This window comes from Zingiber officinale, chromosome 2A (genome assembly GCF_018446385.1).
Source record: "Zingiber officinale cultivar Zhangliang chromosome 2A, Zo_v1.1, whole genome shotgun sequence".
Lineage (NCBI taxonomy): Eukaryota > Viridiplantae > Streptophyta > Magnoliopsida > Zingiberales > Zingiberaceae > Zingiber > Zingiber officinale.
In genome coordinates, this window is record NC_055988.1 from 105,932,112 (window position 1) to 105,957,474 (window position 25,363).

At 36.0% G+C, this 25,363-nt stretch overlaps 1 protein-coding gene across 1 annotated transcript; it reads right to left on the reverse strand.

The window, feature by feature from the left end:
- Positions 1-13,472: 13,472 nt before the first annotated feature.
- Positions 13,473-24,979, reverse strand: LOC122041864 (uricase-like). Its single transcript, XM_042601719.1, has 8 exons — positions 24,698-24,979; positions 24,525-24,617; positions 24,352-24,427; positions 23,754-23,863; positions 14,736-14,827; positions 14,321-14,494; positions 14,128-14,221; positions 13,473-13,741 (listed from the first exon to the last, which is right to left on the reverse strand). The coding sequence occupies exons 1-8, from the start codon at positions 24,893-24,895 to the stop codon at positions 13,658-13,660; spliced, it is 921 nt and encodes a 306-aa protein (XP_042457653.1). The 5' UTR covers positions 24,896-24,979; the 3' UTR covers positions 13,473-13,657.
- Between the last annotated feature and the right edge of the window lie 384 nt (positions 24,980-25,363).

Sequence of the window (25,363 nt, forward strand, 5' to 3'; positions counted from 1 at the left end):
CAGAAGTGTTCTTTCTATTCTATTCTTAGTGAATTGATTTTTATTTTTTCTAAAATTATGATTTAATGGTAAAAATTATCTATGACAATCAAAATAACTCGGCTTCTTCCCATGTTTCAATTTGATTGACTTTGATCACTATAAACATATTGGGCATCCTAAGATCCTAGCAGTACTCCAACCCGATAGCATACCATAAACTAGAAAGTCAATTATGGTCTAAAGAAGAGTAGGCTTCATTATAAACATTTGATTAGTATAAACATTCTATGTAGGAATACCTTCATTCCATAATTCTTTCAATTCTGCAATCAATGGTTACATATAAACATCTATTAATTTCTTCAAATTTTGCAGGTTAGGCACAACCAATGTTAAAAACATATAAGGTGTTTTCATACACATCCTAGGTGGAATATTATATTGAGTTAAAAAAACTAGTCAATATGAATAATTTCTTCTTGATTTTCCTAATATAGTAAATCTATTAACACATAGACCTAATCTAATATTTCGAGTCTCATTTATAAATTCTGATTATGCTCTATCAAAAAATTTTCACGCCGTTGCATCTGATGGATAACATATTAGCCCCTCTTATATTTGATTATTTACATGTCAAGTTATATGTTCAGCAGTAGCCTTTGATGCATAAAGCTTTTATAACCTAGGAGTTAAAGGCAAATAAAATAACTGACAGTATGATTTACGTTGTTGTTGACTCCTTCTAGTGCTCTTGTACCTATCTTGATTACAATATTTACAAACATCTGCATGATCTCCCTAATATAGTATACAACCATCTCTGTAAACATCAATTCTTTCCATCGGAAGACCCAAGTTTTTTCATACTGTAAAAAGTATTAGGCAGTGTGTGATCACATGGCAATGTCTCTCCAATAACTTGAATAAAATCATTAAAGCAATCTTGTGACACATTATGCTCTACCTTGACATTCAACAGTCTTGCGGTGAGAGATAATTTCGTGTGACTGTCACAACCAGCCCATAATGGTTCATCTTCAATACTCAACACTTCCTGAAATTGATAATATGTTTCATCAATATATGATACTTCTACTTCCTCTAAAAGTGATGTATAAGTAATAAACATTTGTTCAACTATTGAAGGACAACTAAAACTTACACCATGTGATTCGGGAAAGAAAGTATGACCCACTGCATCAATTACCATCTTCTGATATGGATTTAATTGATTATAATAACTCTGAACCCCACTAACTAAGACTTGTATGTTTTGTCCATAATTCTCATCAGCTATGAATAATTCACCATGATATGTTTAAGTATAGTAATTCTGTGTGAAATCAAATCTATAAAGATGTTCTTCAACTTTATTGCAGTGTAAAAATTTACCATTGTGATACTTTTTGCATGGACATCTTATATGATTGTCATCCATATACTTAACATTACTAGATGCAAAATTCAAAAATTTGGTCAACACAGTCATAAACTCATCAATTAAACCCTAACGATTAAGCAAATTTTTGTTATACATCCAACTTCTTTCATTCTGCATTTTATTTGTTTCTAATAAATTACATTAATAAAAACTCCTAGACAATACACTAATGGTCAACATGTACTTAGTTCACGTACAAATGAAAATAAAATATAATAAAGAAAATAAAAACATGGGATAGTATAATAGGAAAATTGGTATCATTATTAAAATAAGGGTGTGCGGTATAACCTAACAAAGTAAACAAGGACAGAAGAAGGTCGCAGCCAGTAGAGGCCAGCGGTGTCCGCCTACGGCCAACGGGGGCGAGAGGCCCAGCCTCCCTCTATCATTCCTACACTAATGCTATCATTATTAAAATATATCATTCCGACACTAATCCTATCATTATTAAAATAACATGTCTAGATATATATACCCAACAAAGGTGAAAAAAAGATGACCGTCTTTCTAATCCATATCAAATACAAACCTATACAAACTGTTGGTTAGTCCTAGGAAAATGTACCGGTTCCACTGTACAAAAATTTTTTGTACAAGTGTCGAACCTTTCCTTAAATAACCTATTGTGTTCTTTAGAAGTTAAATTAGGAATCGCAGACAGAACTTAACATCATTGATTCCAAATTTAACTTATCTGTTCTTAATGGTTTAAATTTGAATCGCAAGCGAAACTTAACACTATTGATTCAAATCCACCTATGTTATTAATTCCATTAAATATTAATTTCTAAAATAAGCTTCCAGGACTGCATGGCGAGGCACATGACCTTCTTGGATATGGGAGCAACCACCGCCGCCTAGACAAAGCATTTAAGGAAAGCTAATATTTAATTTCCTTAAATAACTCTAGGTTAACTGAAAGGAACAATCGAATCACAAATTTGAAAAATAAGAAAACACAAACTCGAAAAACTTATTCGAAAAACTAGATCTAATACCTCTTGTGTTTGGAATTCATACAAAGAAAAATAAACTAGCATGATGTGGAAAATAAATACTAGTAATACCTTTCTTTGTAAACTTTAATGACCTCTTGATCTTCTACTGTATTCCTCTTCTAACCTCGAACGTTGTGTGGGTAACGATCTTCCGAGATGAGAACCACCAAACACCTTCTTCTTCCTTCTATGTTTCGGCCACCAAGAGTCCTTCTTGATAGATAGGTTCGGCCACCACCAATGCTCCAAGGGATGCTAGAGACTAGACTTCCTTTCTCTCCTTCTTCTCCTTGCTTGATCCGACCACCAAGAGAACTCCACCAATGAAGAAGTTTCGGCCACAATAAGGAGAGGAGAGAAAAAGAGGGGCCGACCGCACCACCGAGGAAGAGAGGGAGGAAGAAAAAGAATAGAGTTGTTCACCATGAAGGCACCTCTACCCCCTCTTTTATATTCTTTAGTCTTGGCAAATAAGGAAATTTTAATAAAAACTTCCTTAATTCCTTTGCCATGAAAAAAAAATTATTTAATTAAAAACAATTTTCTTTTCTTAATTATAATGGCCGGCCACTTTTAATCCCCAATCAAGGAAAGTTTAATTCACACAAGAATTAAAACTTCCTAATTTGTTTCCGGAAATTTATAAAAAATTTCTCTAATAATTTTTCCCTTCATCCCTTCATGGTGGTTTGTAAAAAGGAAATTTTATAAACTAAAATCTTTCTTTTAAATATGTGGATGATTTCCAAAAAGGAAAGTTATCTCTAAAAATTAAAATCTCCTTTCAATCTACAAATAAGGAAAGATATCAAATCTTTTCTTAATCTTTTGTAGAAACTAATAAAAGAGAATATTTAATTTTTAAACTCTCTTTTAAATCATGAATATGGTTAAAAAAAGAAAAGTTTTCTCAAAATTAAAATCTACCTTTCAATCTAAAAATAAGGAAAGATTTCAAATCTTTTCTTAATCTTTTGTAAAAAGCTATAAAAGGAAATATTTAAATTTTAAACTCTCTTTTAAAACCATGGAATCCACATAAGAAATTTTAAAAAAAAAAAAATATTCCTTTTTATTTTAATAAGGCCGGCCACCTAAGCTTGGGTTCAAGCTAGGGTCGGCCACCTCATGAACCCATGAACCATGCTTTTGGCCGGCCCTAGCTTGGACTCCAAGCTAGCTTGGCCGACCCCTATAGGATGGGTAAGAAGGTGGGTATAGGTGGATATAGTACTATATAATTAAGATGCTACGATAGGGACCGAGAGGAGAATTTGGTTTTGGTCTCCCGATGAAATTAAGCATCCCGTGTTCGCCCGGAATACATAACTTAATTTCATCAATAATAATTCATTCTACCAAAGAACTATTATTGAACTACCGCACCAATCCCAAATTATATTTTGAGCTCCTTCTTATTATGAGTGTGTTAGTTTCCCTGTGTTTAAGATATCGAATGCCCACTAATTAAATGAGTTACTGACAACTCAATTAATTAATATCTTAGTCCAAGAGTAGTACCACCCAACCTCATCGTCATGTCGGACTAAGTCCACCTGCAGGATTTAACATGGCAATCCTTATGAGCTCCTCTTGGGGTCATTCTCAACCTAGATTACTAGGACACAGTTTCCTTCTGTAATCAACAACACACACTATAAGTAATATCATTTCCCAACTTATCGGGTTTATTGATTTATCGAGCTAAATCTCACCCATTGATAAGTCAAAGAAATAAATACTAAATATATATGTTTGTTATTATATTAGGATTAAGAGCGCACACTTCCATAATAACTAAGGTCTAGTTCTTTTATCAAGTCAGTATAAAAAGAACTTACCTAAAATGGTCCTACTCAATACACTTACAGTGTATTAGTATAATTTATTAGTCAAGATAAACTAATACCTAATTACACTATGACTATTCCGATGATTTGTTCCTTTCCATCTTAGTCGTGAGCAACTGTTTATAATTTATAAAGAACTGATAACATGATCTTCTGTGTGTGACACCACATACTATGTTATTTACAATATAAATTAATTGAACATCTATATTTGGTATATATAAATGTAGTCACTTGACCAATGTGATTCTTATAAATGTTTATACAAAAGCTAGACTTTTAGTATACACTCCAACACAAACAACAATATGAAATTTACAATCATATATAAGAGTCCGCAAACAAATATAACCTCGAACACCCATGGAGAGCCAGGCCCAAGCGTGGACGACAAAGACCTCCTACGATCAGCGTCGGCCCCCGCGGGGTCGCCGGCGCCCCCCAAGGGCAAGACAAGGCCAGGCTCCCCACAGACCGCTATGATGATAAGGTGTAGCCGCCCACAGTCCATCGCAACTGTCGGAGAGTAGAGAGGACAAAAAATGAAGCTTACTCGCCGGAGATCATGGTCGAAGAAGAGGAATCACACCACCACTGCCAACGGCGACGAGATGAGAAGAGAAAGATTAGGATAGGGAGGATTGAGCTGGGAAATTTTAGAGCAAATTTTGTGATGAAACTATATTCGTCCTAAACTAATAAAAAAATAAATATTAAATAAAAATGTCTAAAATCGATTAATAGACCTAGACATCTCGGAATGACATGAAATAAGTTCTTATATGTTCGTATCGATCTCCTGATCACATTAATAGCCTCAAATATCAATTTCACCCAATATATTAAAGTCCAAAAATTTTTTTAACAAGAATGAGTATAAAATGTAACGCCCTGACCCGAGCGAGCCCCACCCGGACCGAACTGAGAACGCCACCAGAATTGCCCATAAGGTTGACGACTAGCTCCACAGACCACCGGAGGTCCTTTCAGTGTGCTTTGTCCCCACTCGTACACACCCTAGAAAACTTCCCAGGAGGTCACCCATCCTCAGATTTTCCAAGTCATGCACGCTTAACTTTAGAGTTCTTAAGTTTGAGATTCTGAAAAAGAAGATGCATCTTGGTGATATAGATAGTATCATCTAACCTTTTAAGCCATATTTAACCAGAATCTTAGAACCGGGGTATTACAATCACCCCAACTTAAAGATACAACATCCTCGTTGTGTAACCACGAATCACACCACAGATAAATCCCAGAATCTCCCTCACTAGGTGGTGCCTTGGGTGCTCCTGCCACAGGCGCACTCACGGTCACAAGGTCGCTCTAATACTATCTGTAACGCCCCGGCCCGAGCGGGCCCCACCCGGACCGAACTGGGAACGCCACCAGAATTGCCCATCAGGTTGACGACTAGCTCCACAGACCACCGGAGGTCCTTTCAGCGTGCTTTGTCCTCACTCGTACGCACCCTAGAAAACTTCACATGAGGTCACTCATCCTCAGATTTCTCCAAGCCAAGCACGCTTAACTTTGGAGTTCTTAAGTTTGAGCTTCCGAAAAGGAAGGTGCACCTTGGTGATATGGATAGTACCATCTAACATTTTAAGTCATACTTAATCAAAATCTCAGAACCAGGGTATTACATAAAAAATCTAATTCTTGTTCCAAAAATCATTTATCTCAATATATTATGTGGAATTCATGTTTGAGGTCATTTATGTAATCAGAAGATAGATATGAATATATAAGAACTGGTTTCATATCATTCTGAGCTTTCTAACTCTGTCGTATTTCTTTTTTATTTTTAAAAAATTAAAAAGTTTGCAACGAATCTTCATATTCATCGCCAATTGGCAACGAATCCTTGACAAATCTAAAGATCCGTCCCAAAATTTTATGTTTTGAAAAAAAAAATTAAAATGGATCCTAAATGCAGAAGATGGACCTAAAGAGTTCGAAATGATACGCAACAAGTTCTTATGTGTTTGTATTGATCTCTTGATAATATAAATGGTCCCAAAACTAAATGTCACCTAATATATTGAGATTAGTAATTTTTTGAACAAGAATTATATTTTTCATACTCATTCATGTTTAAAAAAATTATGGACCTCAATATATTAAGTGAAATTGATATTTGATATCATTTATGTCATTAGGAAATCGATACAAACATATAAGAACTTGCTTTTGTTGAAGCAATCGATGTACCATTATGTTTTGATATTTGAGCAAAGGGTTTAAGTTAAAATTTGATCTGTATTTGATATGCGCTGTTAAGTGTGCAGGTGACAGGTGCAAGGAAAGACTAAGTGTGATCTTGAAAAAGGTGAAGTCCAAGAATGAGAGTCTTGGCAGTGTAAGTCTAATCTTGACGCTTGATCGTGTAAGTCAAGTGTGACTTGGCAAGATGAAGACCCAGAGCGAAGGGCTCTTGGCAAGGATGAAGTCCTGGAGCGAAAAGCTCTTGGCAAGTGAAGTCCCAAGAGTGAGAAGCTTCTTGGCAAGGATGACGATCGAGAGGTAAGGAGCCTCTTGGCAAAGGAAAACCCGACAACAAGGATAAGGTCAAAGGAAGCTCTTGAAGGCAAACCGTGAAGGATAGGAAAGCATCCGAGGGACGTAAGGCTGATGGAGGAGGCTAGAAGACAAGGTTAAGGTTGTATGGGCGAGGACGAGTGCATGAGTGATTATACTCAGGGATAAAATCCTAAGTTAGGGTTCACCAGTCGACTGGTGGTTGAGAACCAGCAAACCCAGAATGGAATTTCAGGGTTTGTGGTTCTAGGGTTACCAGTCGACTAGGAACGAACAGAATGCTTCTGTTCGCTCAACCCATGAAGACCAATCGATTGATCCACAGTGAGAAGGCGACTGGAATTGAGCCATTAGGTTGTAATAGTTGAATTCCACAGAGGCCAATCGACTTGTAAGTGTGACAGTCGACTGGTAGCAAAAACATAGCTTGGGTGTTTCCTTCCAAGTTCTATATAATGAAACTCAGATTGGCTGACTTTAGTGATGAATTAGAGGTGGTTAACTTCTAATAGAGTTTCTAAAGCTTAGAGCAATCCAATAGTTCTTGATCAAGTTTGCGGTGATATTTCTCCATCGCTGAGGAGGATTGAGTTAGCCAGAGTTCCGAGAACTAATCCACCGACAGATTGAGGGATCGTCCACCTTACAAACAACCGTGGAGTAGGAGCATCATCTCCGAATCATGTAAATAAACGTGTTATGGTTTATTTTCTTTCTTCTTGCCTTTAGGGTTAACTTTTATATTTGGGTGTGTATTTCCGTTGTGATAACAAGTATAGGAAAGAGAATGAAGTGAGTGACCGTCTATTCACCCCCTTCTAGCTGATGATCAAGGCCCCAAGAATTTCATATCATTCCGAGATCTTTAAGGTCATCCGTCGCATTTCTTTTTATAAAAATAAAATAAAATTTTGGGATAAATGCTTGTATTCGTCTCCTATTGGAGACAAATCCAGGTATTCGTCACCAATTGTATTCATCACCAATTGGTGACGAATATTAGGATTCATCCTAAAATTTTAATTTTTAAAAATAAAAAAATACATCCTAAATACGATAGATAATCTTAGAGATCTCAGAATGACATGAAACTAGCGTTGAGTATTCGGTCAAAACTGAACTGACCAAACCGAATAGACCGAAAATCGAAAAAATCAAAATTTTTTCGAACCAACTGAATCGACCGAATTTTCCTATGAAAATCGAATCGACCGAACTGATAAAATATTAGTTAATTTAGTTTTCAATCGAATTAACCAAAATTTCAAAACCTTATTCGATTTTAATTAAAAAATGAGATTTTGTTTAATTAATTATATTTTTAAATAAAAAATCATTTAATTAATATTCTTATTCAATTTATTTGATTTATTCAGATTTTTCTAAATTTTTGCTCACCCCTACATAAAACCAATTCCTATGTGTTCTTATCGATTTCATAATAATATTAATAATCTTAAACATAAATTCTACCCAATATATTGGTATGTGATTGTTTAATATCAAAATAAATTTAATATTTTCAAACTTTAATTTTTTTTTAGTAAGGCATTGGATTTATAAAGTTAATCTAATTAATTTAAGTATGAAAAAAATATGTTAAGTGAAAATTAATATCGGAGGTCATTTATTAAGAAATCGATATAAACATATATGAAGTAGTTTCATATCTATTCGAGTTTTCTAGGCTTATCTGTCATATTTAGGATGCATTTATTTTTATTTTTAAAAAATTAAACATTTTAAATTTGTCCCAAAATTTTAGTTTTTGAAAAATTAAAATAAAAATGAATCATAAATGCGAAAGATGGACCTAGAGAGCTCAAAATGACATGAAACAAGTTACTATGTGTTCGTATTGATATCTAGATAATATAAATGACCTCAAAAATAAATTCCACCTAATATATTAAGATCAATGATTTTTGGAATAAGAATTAGATTTTTCATAGTCATTTGTGTTAAAAAAAATTATGAACCTCAATATATTTGGTGGATGATGTGTTAAACTACAAGCACACGGTCATCGTCAAGTAATAAAATTTATAAGTCAATCCCACGAGAATTGAGGATTAAATGCTAATTGATTTTTGCACTTTGAATTTAGCTAGACAACAGTTGATAAACGAGTGTTTTGTATTTTTCAACTAAGATGCGAAAATAAAAGTAAAGAAAGATAACTGAGGAAGTTCTTTGTTTAGAAAATATTCTAAGTCAAAGGTTTTATTGTAATGGTGGAAGTTGTGCTACGAATTAGCCCACTCCTAGTTCTCTTTTTGTAAGTTTGCAGGATTGTCTAAACATATACCGAATTCCACCCCGCGACGGTATATCGGAGTACTTCCCCTGCCAGTAACCAAGTATGTCATCAAGTGAAGAAGTAACTTAGAGAGTCCAGGTTTTTAGTAAAGTACCTCCTGTCACAAAGTCTCCCCCGGGTATATGTCTCTAGATTACGTAAGTTACTTGCGTAGCATATGATTAGGGGAAGCCCATTAGGTCAAGTGATAGACTTATCTATACATAGAATCATTCTCCCTTAGGAGGTTACGTTCCATATAGAATGATGGTTACCTTAAATACTCAACTTCAAACAAGTATCTTAAGGTCATGCTGAGCTATATCGGAATGCACACTCAAAAGAGACGACAATTTATGCATCTGATCAACGAAAATTCAGGTTCACATACAATCCCAATATAGACACACAACAATGTATCTAACTCAGAAATAAGATCTATGCATACAAAAATACAATCTAAATAGACAAATTTATTATCATAAGGGAAAACCTCTATGCAAGCGTTTCGTCAAACAGAACAAGGGTCACACAAGCATCATCAAACAAGGGTATTAGCAATTCAATAGAGTTTACAACATTCCACACATTACAATTACTTTCTACGTCCTAGAACAATGAAAATCTACTCCATAAGTGAAAGATCTACAATCCAAGAGCTTATATACATAAGAATTTCAAGAACCCTAAAGGAAGGGAAGAAAGACTTATCCTTGGAGTCGAGTGAAGCTCCCGAATGAAGATCTTGGAGTGTCGATAAGGATGGAGCAACAGGACGACCTTGGATCGCTCAGATGACGCCTCCAAGTGCCAAGATTTGACCTAAATGGTCACTTTTCGCCTAAGATCCTCCTCTCCCAACAAGGAGATGAAGTGTCCATCTTATAGAAACAAGGCACGGGGTGGTCGTGCCTCTAGGCACGGCCTAACCATTGCTTGGGTTTCTGGCCGTGCCCTGAGGCATGGTTAGAGCCAACTTTGCTCTGGCTCTGGTAGCTTGGCCGTGCCTTTTGGCACGACCTTACCTGCATCTGGCTTCTTGGTCATGTCATAAGGCACGACCATAGCCAGATTGGCTCTGTCCACGCGGCTAGGTTGTGTCATTTGGCACGGCCAAAGCAAAGCAACTCTGCTTTTTCTTCTTCTGGGTCGTACCATTTGGCACGACTAGCTCTTCAAAACTGCACCTTTAGATATATGGTCATGTCTAAAGGCACGACCAAGTCTAACTTGGCTCTGGAGATGGCACAGGTTGCTTCTGGCCAGTCTTTGAGGCACGACTTCTCCCTTTTCTTATGCTATTTCTTCTTTCTGGCCGTGCCATTTGGCACGACCATGTCTTGTTTGCTTCCTTGGTAAAATGGCATGACCATGTCTTGTTTGCTTCATTGGTCGTGCCATTGCACACGACCACCATCTGGATCTTCATCTGCCCGTGCCTCAAGGCATGGCAAGGCCCAGTTTAGTTCTGAAATGATTTGGGCACTCCAATTCTTGCTCCATTTGATCTTCATTTGCGTCTTAAGCGTCCTTTTTTGCTCCAAACTGCACCTGAAAGTGAAAACAAACACCAAGCATATCTCTGGACGTAAAACAGTACTTATGCTGAAATATGATAGAAAAGGATGTAAAATGCATAGATCATAGGCATGAAATATACGTAGATGTGAGTCAAATAGTGCAAAATAACATATATAATCTACGTGCATCAGTGGAATTGATATTGATGTCAATTATGTTATTAGGAGATCAATATGAACACACAAAAACTTATTTCTTGTCATTCCGAGATCTTTAGGATCTGCTGCATTTAGAATGCATTTTTTTTTTAAAAAATAAAGTTTTAAGGGGAATCCAAGAATTCATTGCCAATTGGTGACGAATATTATGATTCATCCCAAATTTTTATTTTTAAAAAATAAAAAAAAAAATACGTTCTAAATGCAATAGATGACCCTAGAGATCTTGGAATGACATGAAACAATTCTTATGTCTTCGTATTGATCTCCTGATGATATTAATGGCCTCAAACATGAATTCCACTCAATATATTGATGATTGTTTAATATCAAAATGACTTTAACATTTTCAAACTTTACCTTTTTTTTTTTTACCAAGTCATTGGATTTATAAAGTCAACCTAATTAATTTAACTATGAAAAAAATATATTAGGTAAAAATTGATATTTGAGGCTATTTATATCATCAGGAGATTGATACGAATACATAAGACCTAGTTTCATGTTATTCCGAGCTCTCTATGTCCATCTACAACATTTAGGATTCATTTCTTTTTAATTTAAAAAAAATTAAAAATTTTACAACGAATCCAGAGATTTGTCGGAAAATTGGCTACATTGGCATAAGCTTATGTGACAAACTTTTTCTTTCGTCGTAGAGTTTGCAAATATTGCAATGAATTTCATATTTCAACGTTGATTGGTAACGAAATCTGCAACGAAAACTTATTTGTTGCTATTTTGCAACAATTTTATTTCGTTGCCAATTAGCGACGAATTCTATTTTCGTCGAATATGCTGCAAATGTACGACGAATATTTTTTGCTGTAAAATTTCATCCCAAATATAAGGTTTTTTTTAGTGAAATGGGTCGAACGTTTATGAATAAGCTTGGTATTCAGCATGATAAGAGTTTGTTTATATTTGTTCAATACACACAAGATTAATTAAATAAACAAACTTGAATGACTCGTTAAACTAAACAAATAAACTTGAACACATATATGTTCATCTTATTAATGTTCGTGAAAAACACTCATGAACAATATTCATGAACGTCAGTAAACAATATTCATGAATAATATTTATGAACAACTTTCGTGAACCATATTTATTAATAAAACTCTTATCAACATGCTAAATAAATAAAAAAAACTTTTAAAATGAACAAACAAATTTGAATTATCAAACTCAATAACCAATCAAACAAGCAAAAATTTTCAAACAATCAACAAAATTTAAATTGAAAATTCGATAACATCTAAATGAACCAAGTTCAAGCCAAACTTCAACAAATGTCAAGCTCATAAAATATAAATCAAGCCAAGTTTAAACAAGTATTTCAAAGATTTAGTTCATTTTAGGCTCAGTTACCTTATCAAATAAGCTTGAATACCCCAAATCTTAGCTTATTTACAACCATATAAATATGGGTCAACTATCTGGACCCATCTAATCTAATAACGTCATCTGAACTAATAGCTTAATCATCACGAGTGATATGACTAAATAGGACAAAGGGTCAATTTATGACGGGTACATGCCATCGAAAAAAAAAATCCTATCACCTTCTAACCACTTAGCGGTCGGTTATAAACTGATTCTGTGATTACTTTCCTTCACATAACCTGAGAACAAACTATGAAAGATGCTTGAAATGAGCGTAATCATCTTTTACTATAAAAGTGAGTGATGTAACTAGTTCATCTAAGCCGACCAACATATTGAGATTTAAGAGCCCCATTACCTCTTTTTAAGTGGAGGTTTTAGTAAAACAATTCAGGGAAGATGAGTCATAAGTCATAGATGAAGAACATCCAAGCAAAAAAGATTACATGAAGCAGACACCAAAATTCAAAGCAGCATGCAATCAAACCTATGATTTGTTCCAAGAAGCCTCATAGCCATCAGAGATGAGTCTATCTTCTCAAGGCTGCCTCTAGTGTTTGGAGATTTGATTAAATCAAAGAGTGGAAGGGCTAAAGCGAACCTACGAACTTGGTCTAAATCAAACTGGGTGGCTTAGACATGGTCCCTCAATCGGACAGAGACTACAAGTACACCCAAGAGTAACAAGAGCTTCTCTTCTAAGTATTGCATAACACCATGCCAGCCACTATAAGGAAAAGGACTATATAATATAAGGACAGTCTGATCTTATCAAGTCAATCCTATAAAAAAAAAAACTAGAGAATGTCTAGGAAGAGGACAAATCCATTAGGTATAGAACTAGTCTCTTTATCATTTACAAACATTGTCAAACTTCCTTTGTTGAAATCCAACTTATACCTTGTGCGTTGCAGGATCAATGTTAGGGATCCCCAAGGCAACATTTGAGAAGACACGCCATCTCAACTCATAGACTTGAATCAGCTCCTAATATGGCTGCTTGGGACCTACCAAAACCGAATCCTCTAGAAGACCGAATCCGAGTTAAACCATGACCTTCCCTTAACATGCATTTACCTTTCATGGTCATGTACAGGTTTCTCCTGCAAGAATCTATCCAGAGAGCAATTCTTGCACAAGGCCAGGATATGTAGTGTGTGGGGCTTGAAGCATCTCTTTACATGTGTTAGAAAGGCCAAGCAGAAAGAAACAATCAATCAAAGCTTATTGTCATCATGAGAGTACTTGGCACTATAGAATTTTGAACGAGTTGTCATATAGACTACTACAGACAGAAGCATGAACTGATACAGCAAGCTTGATGGATGAAACAAGATGAGCAGAATGGAGCATCAGCATATGTAACCTGTGAATTAAGACCTTATTGTCTAGAGTGTTAAATGGTTCTGTGTTTACAGCCTGGACATGGTTCGGCTAAGTGTTGCTTCTATTGTTCCATGTGGTTCGTCTATTGGCATGTAGACATCATCAGCAAACTGCACAGTAATGAAATCAATATTGAGATACTAAATAAATACATTCAGACGGGATACTGAATAGGAAATAGCATAAATCCACGATGACAGTTATATCCCAAGCTCAAAATTCAATCAACATTTATCTATCCTTGATAAACATGTTAGGGAATCATTCAAAATAGTCATAATTCATGCACAATATTGTAATCAATTCAAACAATCACCACAAAGCTCCACCTAAAATCGCTAAACAAATTGCAGGTTCAATTCACCTAATTCACTGTCAGTTACATTCAAGCATTCTTGAAGGTGCATTTAATTAGTTGATTCAAAGTTTCTCAAGCAATCAAATGCATAATGCCAAAACACTGGATTTTGTCACAGAAAACTAGTCCTCGACTCACCTTTACCAGGCTGGGTTTATCTTTGCTTGATAAGTTCACGGGTAAGAAATGGATGTTTGGCATTCTAAGCTTTACTGATGTGATATCAGGGAACCTGGAGAAAAATAATGAGTTCCAGAAGGTGGATATGTATATAAAAAGTATGATCTGCAGGATAAGACAAGAGTAGAGTTACTAATCACAAGGAAGAAACCTGTTCAGAACATCTTTTGCCATGAGGTACAGTGTATTCTGAACTGATGGGCTGTAAACACCCTCCACTGGAGGGCCAAAGAAGGTATCTACAAGAACCTTCTTCACGCCCAGATACTTTTCCGTGAAACAAAATTGCTTAGCAGGAATGTCTGAAATATGTGTTAACGAATACCTGCCAAAATAAATAAATAAATAAATAAATAAAAGAAAGAGAGAAAGAAGTGTGGAACAATTTAATACTGATGAAAGTTATCCATTTCTTCTCCAAAAACCAAAAAAAAATCCTATTTTACAAGTGACTTCTTTTACATTGTTGCAATGAAATGAATCATGAAAAAATTGCCACTCAATGGAGACACAGTTCTTGCTTACTTAAGCTGGATCAAATTACTCTATAGGAAGTAAAATAATACCTCCAAGAAGCAGTGACTTCAGTTGCTACCATCCTCTCCCTTGTCTCTGGGAGAAGGGTAAAGTGATCCCTTACAAATCCTTCAAATCCTGACTGCATGAAACAGAGAACATAGAATTTCACACCATTCTTTCATTATATATAGAATTGAAAAAAAAAAAAAAATCAAATCCAGAATAGTATAGAGTGAATTTAAGTCTTCATGTGCAGCAAGGACCCATTTGTGGTGTAAACTTCTCCAAGAGCTAGCACTCCAACATCCCTAAAACTATTCAACGTTGTATTTTGCTAAGAACTCGATATAATAACCATGTTTCTAGATGAGACATAATAAGAACTAAAGATGAGACTATTGCCTCAAAGTTCCAGAATAGTATATTGAGCATAAGAGACACCTCATGAAGAGCAAAGAACATTTTTTCCTAGCACGAACTTAAGGTCTCTGATGTTCTTAAACTTCAATATCCACTCTGAAAATAGTAAGATAACAAATTTAACTTGTTGGGGTTCAATAAAAGTCCCGCATTAAAAAGATTTGATAAAAATCATGGGTTTAAAAGGATGTAGGATATCTCTATTGAAATGAGGTCTTTTGGAGAGAGCCCAAGAGCAAAGTCATGAGGGTCTAGGCCCAAAATGGACAGGCCTTGAACGAAGTTGAGGGTGGGCCCGGAACAAATCAGGATGACCGAATGCTTGTGGGAAGGCCCCGAAGTAGATCAGGGTGATCGGATACTCGCGGGGAGGCCCGAAGCAGGTCAGGATAATTGGATGCTTGCGGAGAGGCCTGACAGGTCAGGTGACCGGTGACCGGATACTTGCAGGAAGACGAGTAAGTTAAAGTGACCAGATGCTCGCAGGGAGGCCCGAAGCAGGTCAAGGTGACCAAATGCTCGCGGAGAAGCCCGGAGCAGGTCAAGGTGACCGGATGCGGATGCTTGCGAGGAGGCCCAGATCAGGGTGACCAAATGCTCGTGGGTAACCCGGACCATGAGAGTAAATTGTAGTCCTTCGTTTGAGGGGAGGATTGTTGGGATTTAATCAAAGTCACATATTGGAATGATTTGGTAAACATCATGGGTTTAAAATGACATGATATTGTCCACTTTAGCACCATTTTCCAATAGAATAAAAGAGAAACACGAGTATTAGTCGATTAATAGGTGTATCGATTGACTGATAGACTCTAAACCCCAAAATTAGGATCTCAAGTATTTTTAGGGTTTGCTACGGTAATTGTGCTAAGTAACAGTGAATATGAAGTAACATTTGATCGATGGGTTTGATTAGTACTATGATACTGTAGCAGTGAATAGAAGCTTTAGAAATCGATTGGAAATTGTATCAGTCGACTAATGGAGTCTATCAATCGGCAGTGAATAGAAGCTTTAGAAATCGATTGGAAATTGTATCAGTCGACTAATGGAGTCTATCAATCGACTAATGTTATTGTTCCAGCAAACAGAGAGTTCAGAACTCGACTATGGAATTCGATTGATTAGGCAACAGTCGACTAATGCTGAGATGGATGGAGTCGTTGAGGTGACATGGAAGAGCAACGTTCAAACTGATGGGTGGTATGTGAAAATCAGCCTGACATCAACCCTATAAAAGAGGATTTCGAGGAAGATCGAAGGAGCTAGTTCTCGAGGGGTTTTCCTACCATCAAGAGTCAATCCAAAGTAACAAGAAAGCATCTAAAGCCAAATTTTCATTAATAAAGTTGTTTTGCTTTCATTTATATTTGTATTTTGGTTTCTTGTTGTATTGTTTGTAAGAAACAAGTTATAAGAGACTTCTCCACCTTCGGAAGATATCCGAGAAGGAGAAGGATAATTGTGGTAATTTGTTAGGACTAGGCTTTAGGCATAGCCACCTTGGAGGCGGTTAAACAAGTGAAATCTCGTGTTTGTGTTGTGTCATCGAATGTATTTCAAGTTTCCATTGTGCAATCCACTCAATGCGAAAAGGAGCTATTCACCCCTTCCCCCTCTAGCTCACAGTGGTCCAAGTGGGATCATAGCAAGGTCTCTCTTCATCAGACTAACTGCCGGAATGAGCACAAGGCTAGAGGGAAGAAGAAGAAGTCACATTCTCGAGCCCTCCAATATCAACAAGTCATCGGACTTACCATTAAAGAAGCTCAATTTCAAAATGGATCCCCAAGACAAATTCGGTTTTAATATCTGAGTACCTCCACCTTTCGGAATGAAAAGCTTTGAGTATTGGAAACCAAGGATGGAAATTTTTTGATGATGAGCATTGAGAATTGGTTCATCCTTATGAAGGGATTTCAAGCCATAGCAAAGGGAGACTTCTCTTGAAGAAAAAATAAATTGAGGATCAAATCCGAAAATATGAGATAAACGACAAAGTAACTAAAATTTTTGATTAATTTAGTGTGTAACAATATTTTGTGTAAATTAAGTAAATATACGAATGTATATGATCTATAGACCAAGTTGGTCAAGCTCCATGAAAGTCCATCACTAACACAAAATGAAATAAAGATGAATCCAAGAAGGAAAACTCATCGGCTCAAGAACTAGAAAACTTGGAAATTCAGAGGCACTCAGATTTCCGAGATGGAGGATGAAGAAACCTCAAACTCAAGAATTGAGGAGGATAAATCAACAATATCGAAGCCAATGAAGATGAAGCATGTGCCACCTCTGCAAGCATGGGGAGCTCAACTCATGAAAGTATAACAATTTTGATTGTCAAAAATAAAGATCATATCATTTACTTTGAGTATAGGGAAAAAGGACACTACAAGAGTAAGTGTTCTAAATTAACAAAGAAGAAGATTCAAGTGGCATCAAGGGCTAAGGAGAAGCCAAACGAAGGTGAATCTTTGGTGCAAAAAGGAAAAGAGCATATTGTGTGCTTGATAACCATCATTTTATCATGACATTTTGATTCATATAGGAATACTTTTTAATCTTCTCATGTGTTAATTTCGTGTTTACATCATGTTTTATGAGTTAAAGTCGTTTTTGGAGTTAATTATAAATTTTTATATTTGCAGTATTTGATGCTAATATTTAGATATATTCTTTGTAGGTATCAAAGGGCAAGGACTCGAGTCGGATTAATCCAAATTGGGCTCAATTCTGAGATTAATTGGGGAGATCAAGCTTCAAAGAAATCTAAGCCGTCCATTCAAGATCCGAGGAGATCTGTGCCATCCATCAAACATATGTTCCATCTAAGAAAGGGTAGATCAAGACCATAGATCAAGATCTGAAGCCTTTAAATCAGATCTGAACCAATCTAACCGTTAATCAAGATGTGGAAGAATCACAGCCATCCATTAGATCTAGGATCAAGTTTAAAAGGATGAGAAGCTACAGTGCTCGCATCAATTTTGCTACAGGCAGAGCGCGATCGCGCGAAGCAGAGGAGAGCGATCTCCTTCTGATTTCCACCGCCGGCGATCATCTAAGGTCAAGGGCACTTCCCTTCCTCCGGTCACCATCCTATCTACCGCCGGCGACGCCACTTCAACCATGTGATCTCTATCTGGATTGCGATTCTTGGAGACAAAGCAAAGGGTGCGACTTCATCTTCTCCATCCACCTTCCGCCAGCCACCGGAGTTCCTTCCACCGTCGGAGTAGGGTAAAGGGGTTCACTTCTCTATTCCACCTCCATTTCATCCAAGTTCCGACCATATTTCAACCATCTCCGGCATCATCTTCTTCACCACAGAGCCACTGCCAAGCCACCATCTGACACCATCTTCCGTCGCATTTTCGACGCCGAACATCGAAACTAGATCACCGGAGGAGAGTGGGGTTTACCTTCTTCTTTATATATGAGTTCCGAGCATCTATGTCATCATCTTTTTCGCCACTGATTTCCTCTGTTCTGCCTTCCTTCAGATCCGATCCGGCCCTAGCTTGGGTTGTAAGCATCTTTAGATCCCTAGATTCATTCTTGTTAGCGATAGATCCCCTTCCATGTGACGAATGTTGGTTTGTTCCCTTAAGCATTTGATCTTTGTAATTCAGGTTGTTCTTGCTTTGTTCTTGTTTAGTTTTCATTCTGTGTTCAATTTGAAAAGCATTAGCTAGTTTCATAAGTTCAATTGTGGAAGGAGTTCAGTTTGATTTTGTTACATAATCTTTATTCTTGTTTGATGTATGTGACTATGCTTAATTCATGCTTTGATCTTGTTTGTGTTTGAACGTTGTAGATGTTTGTTATTTGTTTAGAATGCAAATAGAATAGGTTAGACCGGTTTCAATTAAGTGCTCAAGTTTCCTTAATTGCTTTGCTCTTCTCAATTCATTCCATCAGTAGTTTAGATAGGTTGCCTTTTACTACTTGTCTTTTAGAATTTATAGTTTAAAACCCAAAACCCCATATCCCATAAACTAATCCTAAGATTCCATCATCGTTGCATTCCTTGTGACATACGACCTGGGCCATACCCTATACTTCATTAGTGTAGTTAGGGGGGTTCGGTACCTTATTATTTGATACCCAATTCATGACAAAATACGGGTTTATCAGTGCTTCACATGCAACCAAAGAAGAGATTACCGAAATTAATGTCCAAAAGGGAGGCACCAAATAAAAGACAAGAGAAGAAGCTTAAACTCAGGGGAAACCACTAAAGTATCATTTTGTAATGAAATTCCTTTCTATCATAATAAAAAGCATGTTAGACCTAAATGTTATGAATTTAGAGCTTATTATCATGAAAATATAGAGTATGATAATTCTAAGGACAATTATAAATCATATCATACTAGAACTACCCCACCTAAAAATAGAAAGGTGGAAAACAATCTAGGCAATATCATAAAGAGGTTTAGACATGCCTAGAAAGAGACATGATCAAACCGATCATAAAAAATCAAAATTTGAGGATTTGAGTATTGAAAATCAAGTTTTGAGGTCAAGACTTAATACAAGATGAAAAATATATTTAAAGAGTCAAAGAAACCAGATCTAGGCTTATATAGGCAAGAATTGTCTAAGGATAAAAGGATTTGTGATACAAACCAAAGTCCAAGGATAATGTGTCATCCTATCATAGGATGACACATTATCCTATAAAAGGATTCTATCATAGGTTCCATATAACTATGGAACAAACCATAGGTGTAGGAGTCAAGTCAAGGTTACAAGGGAGGTTTCTAAGAAGACTATAATGACTAAGGCTTCTAAGAAGCCTAGAATAGTTATTAGGATGTTATCTAGGAAAGTTATCTCTAGTGAATACGAAGTACACCCAAGGAGCTCCAATAAATATTTCCTAAGAGTGTGAACCCTTTATACTAAATGGGTATAGGGTGTGCCAACCTTAATTAGAAGAGTGGTTAACCCAATTTAAAGTTTACACTTTAGGGCATTGTCAAGGTATTATGATATCTTGGAAATAAAATCTCAAATGCTATCTCTGAGGATTTTTATAGTGTGTCAACTTGGAATTCAAAAGTGTCAAGTTGGAATTTTTGGCACATTCGAGGGAGTTAGGCCGCTTATGTCAAATCGTGTATTTGATATAATGATTAGTTGCTAACGCTTAGATTAGAAATCTAGGTAAAGTTATTATTGTGTCATACTTGTCATGCTTTGCATGTCATAACATCTATCTTGTCATCATATCATACATTTATCTTATCATGATAACATGTACATGCATTATTAAATTATGATATTTTTCTTTGAAAGTAATGCATTTGAAAGATGTCATATTCATTTACATGCATAAATTTTAATTCCTTGCATTAAGGATAAATGACATTATTGACATCCTAGGTAGGATAATCAAAGTTAGAATACCTAGATAGAGATGTATGATCCCTAGTTTTAGGGACAATAAATTTTATATCTCACAAAAATAATGTTGGGTGTGTATTGAGATACATTAGACACAAGTGAAAAGTTAGTATGATGAATTAAGTTCAAGATGCAAATTTGGTACATTCAAATTGAGCTGGGTTTCATCAAAACATATGAATTTTACATGACCAATCCTGAAGAAAGCTAATGTGCAAGTCATGTGCATTTAGCTCTGGTTGGAAATTGACTTTAAAAGTCATTTCAAAATTATTTTGAAAAACCTTGGTGAAGTTTATTTGTTAATAGGAATCATCATTGATTAAATTAATACAAAGTTAGAGTGAAACATTGAAATTTCAATGATTTCCAACTTTATACCAATATTAAAAAATAAGATATGTTTTCATAGAAAACTATTTTTTCTTAATAATATTTAACATAAATAATGTCCATATGAAATTTCATTATTTTTCGAAAATCGTAGAATTACTTATGCATTTCTAAAGTTGGTCTAAAATTGAAGTGCAGTTTTTCAGACGAGCAATACTGATGGCTGGGTTTTTGACCAAAATAGGTTTGCTTAAGTCGTTTAAGCTCACTCCAAATTATCCCTAACGTTCTGCTATGCTTAGATGAGCATTCAAAATGATTTCTTGATGAAAATGAGAAAGAGAAATTAAAAAGAGAAAATATGGAATTAAGGTTAGGTTAAATTAAAGGTTGAATCCTTAAACTCATGATTTGGATTTTGGATTTAATTTCCTAAAAGTTTAGGAACTCCAAATCATTGTTGGTGCAGTGATTGAAGGGAGTATGCTTTCAAGGGAGGTCCTTTTTGAAGGCATGATTTCGACATGAGAGGAGGAGAATGCAAGAATTTGAGGACTAGCGAATGAATGAAGGATTATATGCTCAAGTTTGAGCATTTGAAAAAATTGAAGGTAGGGAACCTCCATTGTGATGTTGAAAGTTAGGAATGGAAGAAGAGAATGAATTTTCAGAAGAGATTTTCGATGTGTGCAAAAGGAGGAGAATGAAGGGTTTAAGTTAGGAAACCTTCGTTCGTGCCTTGGCATGAGAAGAAGGATGAGATAAAGGATGGTGGGCTAATAAGTTAGTCTAGCTTAAATAAATATATTGTCAAATATCAAAAAAATGAGATATTTTAGGAATTTAGGATTTAGGGGTTTTTAGGGTTAAATCAAATATCACTTAAATATTTTAAATTCGGGTTGACCTGAATTTAGGATTTAGGGGTTTTTAGGGTTAAATCAAATTTTATTTTGAAAATTAAGATATTTTATGTACATAAATAGCATAATGTTACTACAACATTGATGAAATATTGAGATAAAAGTGAAGAATTATAGGAACATAACAAAAAAAAAAAAAGGTTTTGTTTTCAGGTTGAGTTGATTATTCGGGTTAGTCAGGCTATCTAGGTTCGAATTTAGAGTTTTCAAGTTGAGTTCGGGTTCGGGTCAGGTTTGAATTGGGATTTTTTATAATATTCTTGCTTTGACCTGACCTGAACCCATCCGACCCACCCAAATTGACACCTCTATATCGAATGCTAGGCAACAAAAAATCTTAGTAGGTCAAGATTGATCAAATACTAAGCAAAGGAAGTCTTGATAGGTTGAGGTCAATAGGATACTAGGCAAGATGAGAATTCAACCTTGATAAAGCTAAAACATGAGTATTAGTCGATTGATAATGTGTATCGATCAATCGACGAACTCTAAACCCCGAAATTAGAGTTTGAGATATTTTAGGGTTTGTAAAGTAACTACGCTAAGTGACAATATTCTGCTACAGTAATTATGAGCAGTGATATGCTACCGTAATTGCACGGAGTAATATGCCACAGAAATTGAATTGTGAACAGTGCTTTGCTACAGTTAAGAGCAGTGATTTGCTATAGTAGCGTTTTGATTAGTCAACTGATGACAATGTGACAGTGAACAAAAGCTTCAAAAATCAATTGAAAAATTAGATTGATCGTCATCGACTTATGGAGTGTATTAGTCAACTAATGTCATTATTCAAGCGAACCGAGACTTTAGAACTCGGCTATGGGATTATTAGGCAATAGTCAACTGATGCTAAGATGGATGGAGCCATTGAGCTGACAGGGCAGAGCAGCGTTCAAGTCTACATTGGAGTAATCTACTAATTGGTGAGATTAGTAGTCGACTTATAGGAAGAAATCAACCTGACATCAACCTTATGAAAGAGGATTTCAAGGAAGATCGAAGAAACCAATTCTTGAGGGGTTAGAGACAAAATCCTTCGGCCTCCTACTATCCAGACGCAATCCAAAGCAACAAAAAAACATCCAAAGCCAAGTTTTCATTGTTTTTCTTTCATTTGTATTTGTATTTGTATTTTGATTTCTTATTGTATTGTTCGTAAGAAACGAGTTATAAGAGGCTTCTCTGCCTCCGGAAAATATCCGAGAAGGAGAAGGATAGTCGACTGATAGGTGGAAATCAACCTGACATCAACTTTATGAAAGAGGATTTCAAGGAAGATCGAAGGAGCCGGTTCTTGAGGGGTTAGAGATGAAATACTTCGTCTTCCTACTATCAAGAGGCAATCCAAAGCAACAAAAAAGCATCCAAAGCCAAGTTTTCATTAGTAAAGTTGTTTTACTTTCATTTGTATTTGTATTTTGGTTTCTTATTGTATTGTTTGTAAGAAACAAGTTGTAAGAGGCTTCTTCACCCCTGAAAGGTATCCGAGAAGGAGAAGGATAGTGGTGGTAGTTCGTTGGGACTAGGCCTTGGGTGTAGCCGCCTAAGGAGGCAGTGAACCAAGTAAAATCTAGTGTTTGCGTTGTGTCGTTGATTGTATTTCAAGTTTTTGCTGCGCAGTCAACTCAACGCGAACTAAACTATTCACCCCCTCTAACTCGTATGGATCTGATATATTTACCATTTGAGAGTGTACAATCTCAGCTTCTAACTATATTTGTGCATATTTTCTATTAAGTCGGGTCATTTTCCTGTCATACGCATTAATCAAAATTAAACAAGAGAAGAAAAAGTCCGGCTTTATTGATGTAGCGTTGTTCAATGGGTTGATCAACTTGTTTCATATGTAGAATTTTGTTATCACAAAACGAACACAACAATGAAAGAAGAGGATGACAACTATATTGGAAAGAAGATAAGCAACTCAACTAGGAAGTCAAAAGCTGGAACTCGTTAATAAGAAAATACCTGTGTAGTTTTCAGCAGTGCAAGCCCTTCAATTCCAGAAGTTATACTTAAAGTACCATATTTTTCAACTTTGACTTCTGTTGTATGTTTCTCTGAGCCAAGTCTGAAACCTGATGGAAAAAGAATCCAGTAAAAACGAAGAAAAACTGTAACAATAGTAATTGCAAAAGGAGATTTTCCTAGAGAAAACAAAAAGATTTGCCAGCTAGAAACAAATCAATATACCAGCACAAACACATGGTTTCATCTAAATCAGTGCAGGTGGATTGATATTTATATTATCAATAGACTGTTTTAAGACCACGAAGTGTAGCTTGGTGATCTGTCCCCCTTTTTTTTGTACTTTCCATGTGATTTCTGACGACCATGTTAAACCCAATAAGAGGCGGAGATTAGAAACCATTTGATTAAGAATACAAACTTGATTCAGTGTAAACCATTTAGCTCTATCCAATCTGCACGAAAAGTCTCATTCCCTATCTATATGGAGAGTGAATGAGAAATTCGAATATGAAAAGACAAATGCCAAAATCCTCCAAATTGGGAGCGACGCGAAGAGAAACAGTCAAAGATGAGATCGTAACATGAGCAAGCTCACCATGCGAGTGCGATCGGCCGTCAATGTCCACCCGCTCCCATGGCTTCTCAACTATATTGATCACAGCTGCGCTAACCTACAAAAGATACAGAAAAAGGGCCGCTACTTTCCCCAAAAAGAATCGTGACACGAGAAATCAGAACAGACCTTGAGAGGGCAAAACGCCATATTACCTGAGGATAGAATGAGGCGAAGTGCCTCCCAAGAAGAATGGCGAAGCCCTCCATGGAAATGACTTCCGTGCACTCTTTCGCCTTCGCATATACCTAACGTCACACACAAAAGAAACAACTCGAACCCCAAAACATAAAGCTATCACCAAATCGAAACCCAACAACAATCTCACAGTGTTTTTTATGGAATCAGTGGCGACGATGGCGGAGTTGTCGCCGGAGGTGTAGGCGGGAAGGCAATCGGAGAAGAGACTGATGGCCACGTTCCACTCGACGATCACGTCGCCGCTGCCGTCGACATTCTTCCAGACCCTGGCAACCCTAACCCTGCTCTTACCGTGCTGCTGATCGATCTTGAACCCTTCCGCCATGGCCAATTTGCTCCACCTCGATCCCACTCTCTTCGATCAAATTATAGAGGCGGAAGGCCCACGCAAGCAATTATTCACATTAGGAGTGCTTTCATACAAAATCCACCGAGCTTAGTAATAATATATATTTTTATAATATATAATTTATTTATTTATTTATTAAAAAATAATAATAATAAATTCGAGCTAAGTTTAGCTCTACATGCTAGTGAGAGTCAAGCTAATATAAATCAAATCGAATGAAGCTCGAATCTAGACGGACTCAGCTCGGCTATAGTTGATCGTCCCATGAAAACCAATGCAATTATTAAATTAATTAGAATAATTTTTTTAATAAAAAGGCAATAAATAAATTCTTTTAGCGGACAAATATAAATTATATTTAATTGCTTTAAATGGAAATTCTAACAATAAATGGAACGGACTGAAGAGGGACGTTGAAAAACAAGGAGACTTTAATTATTGCAA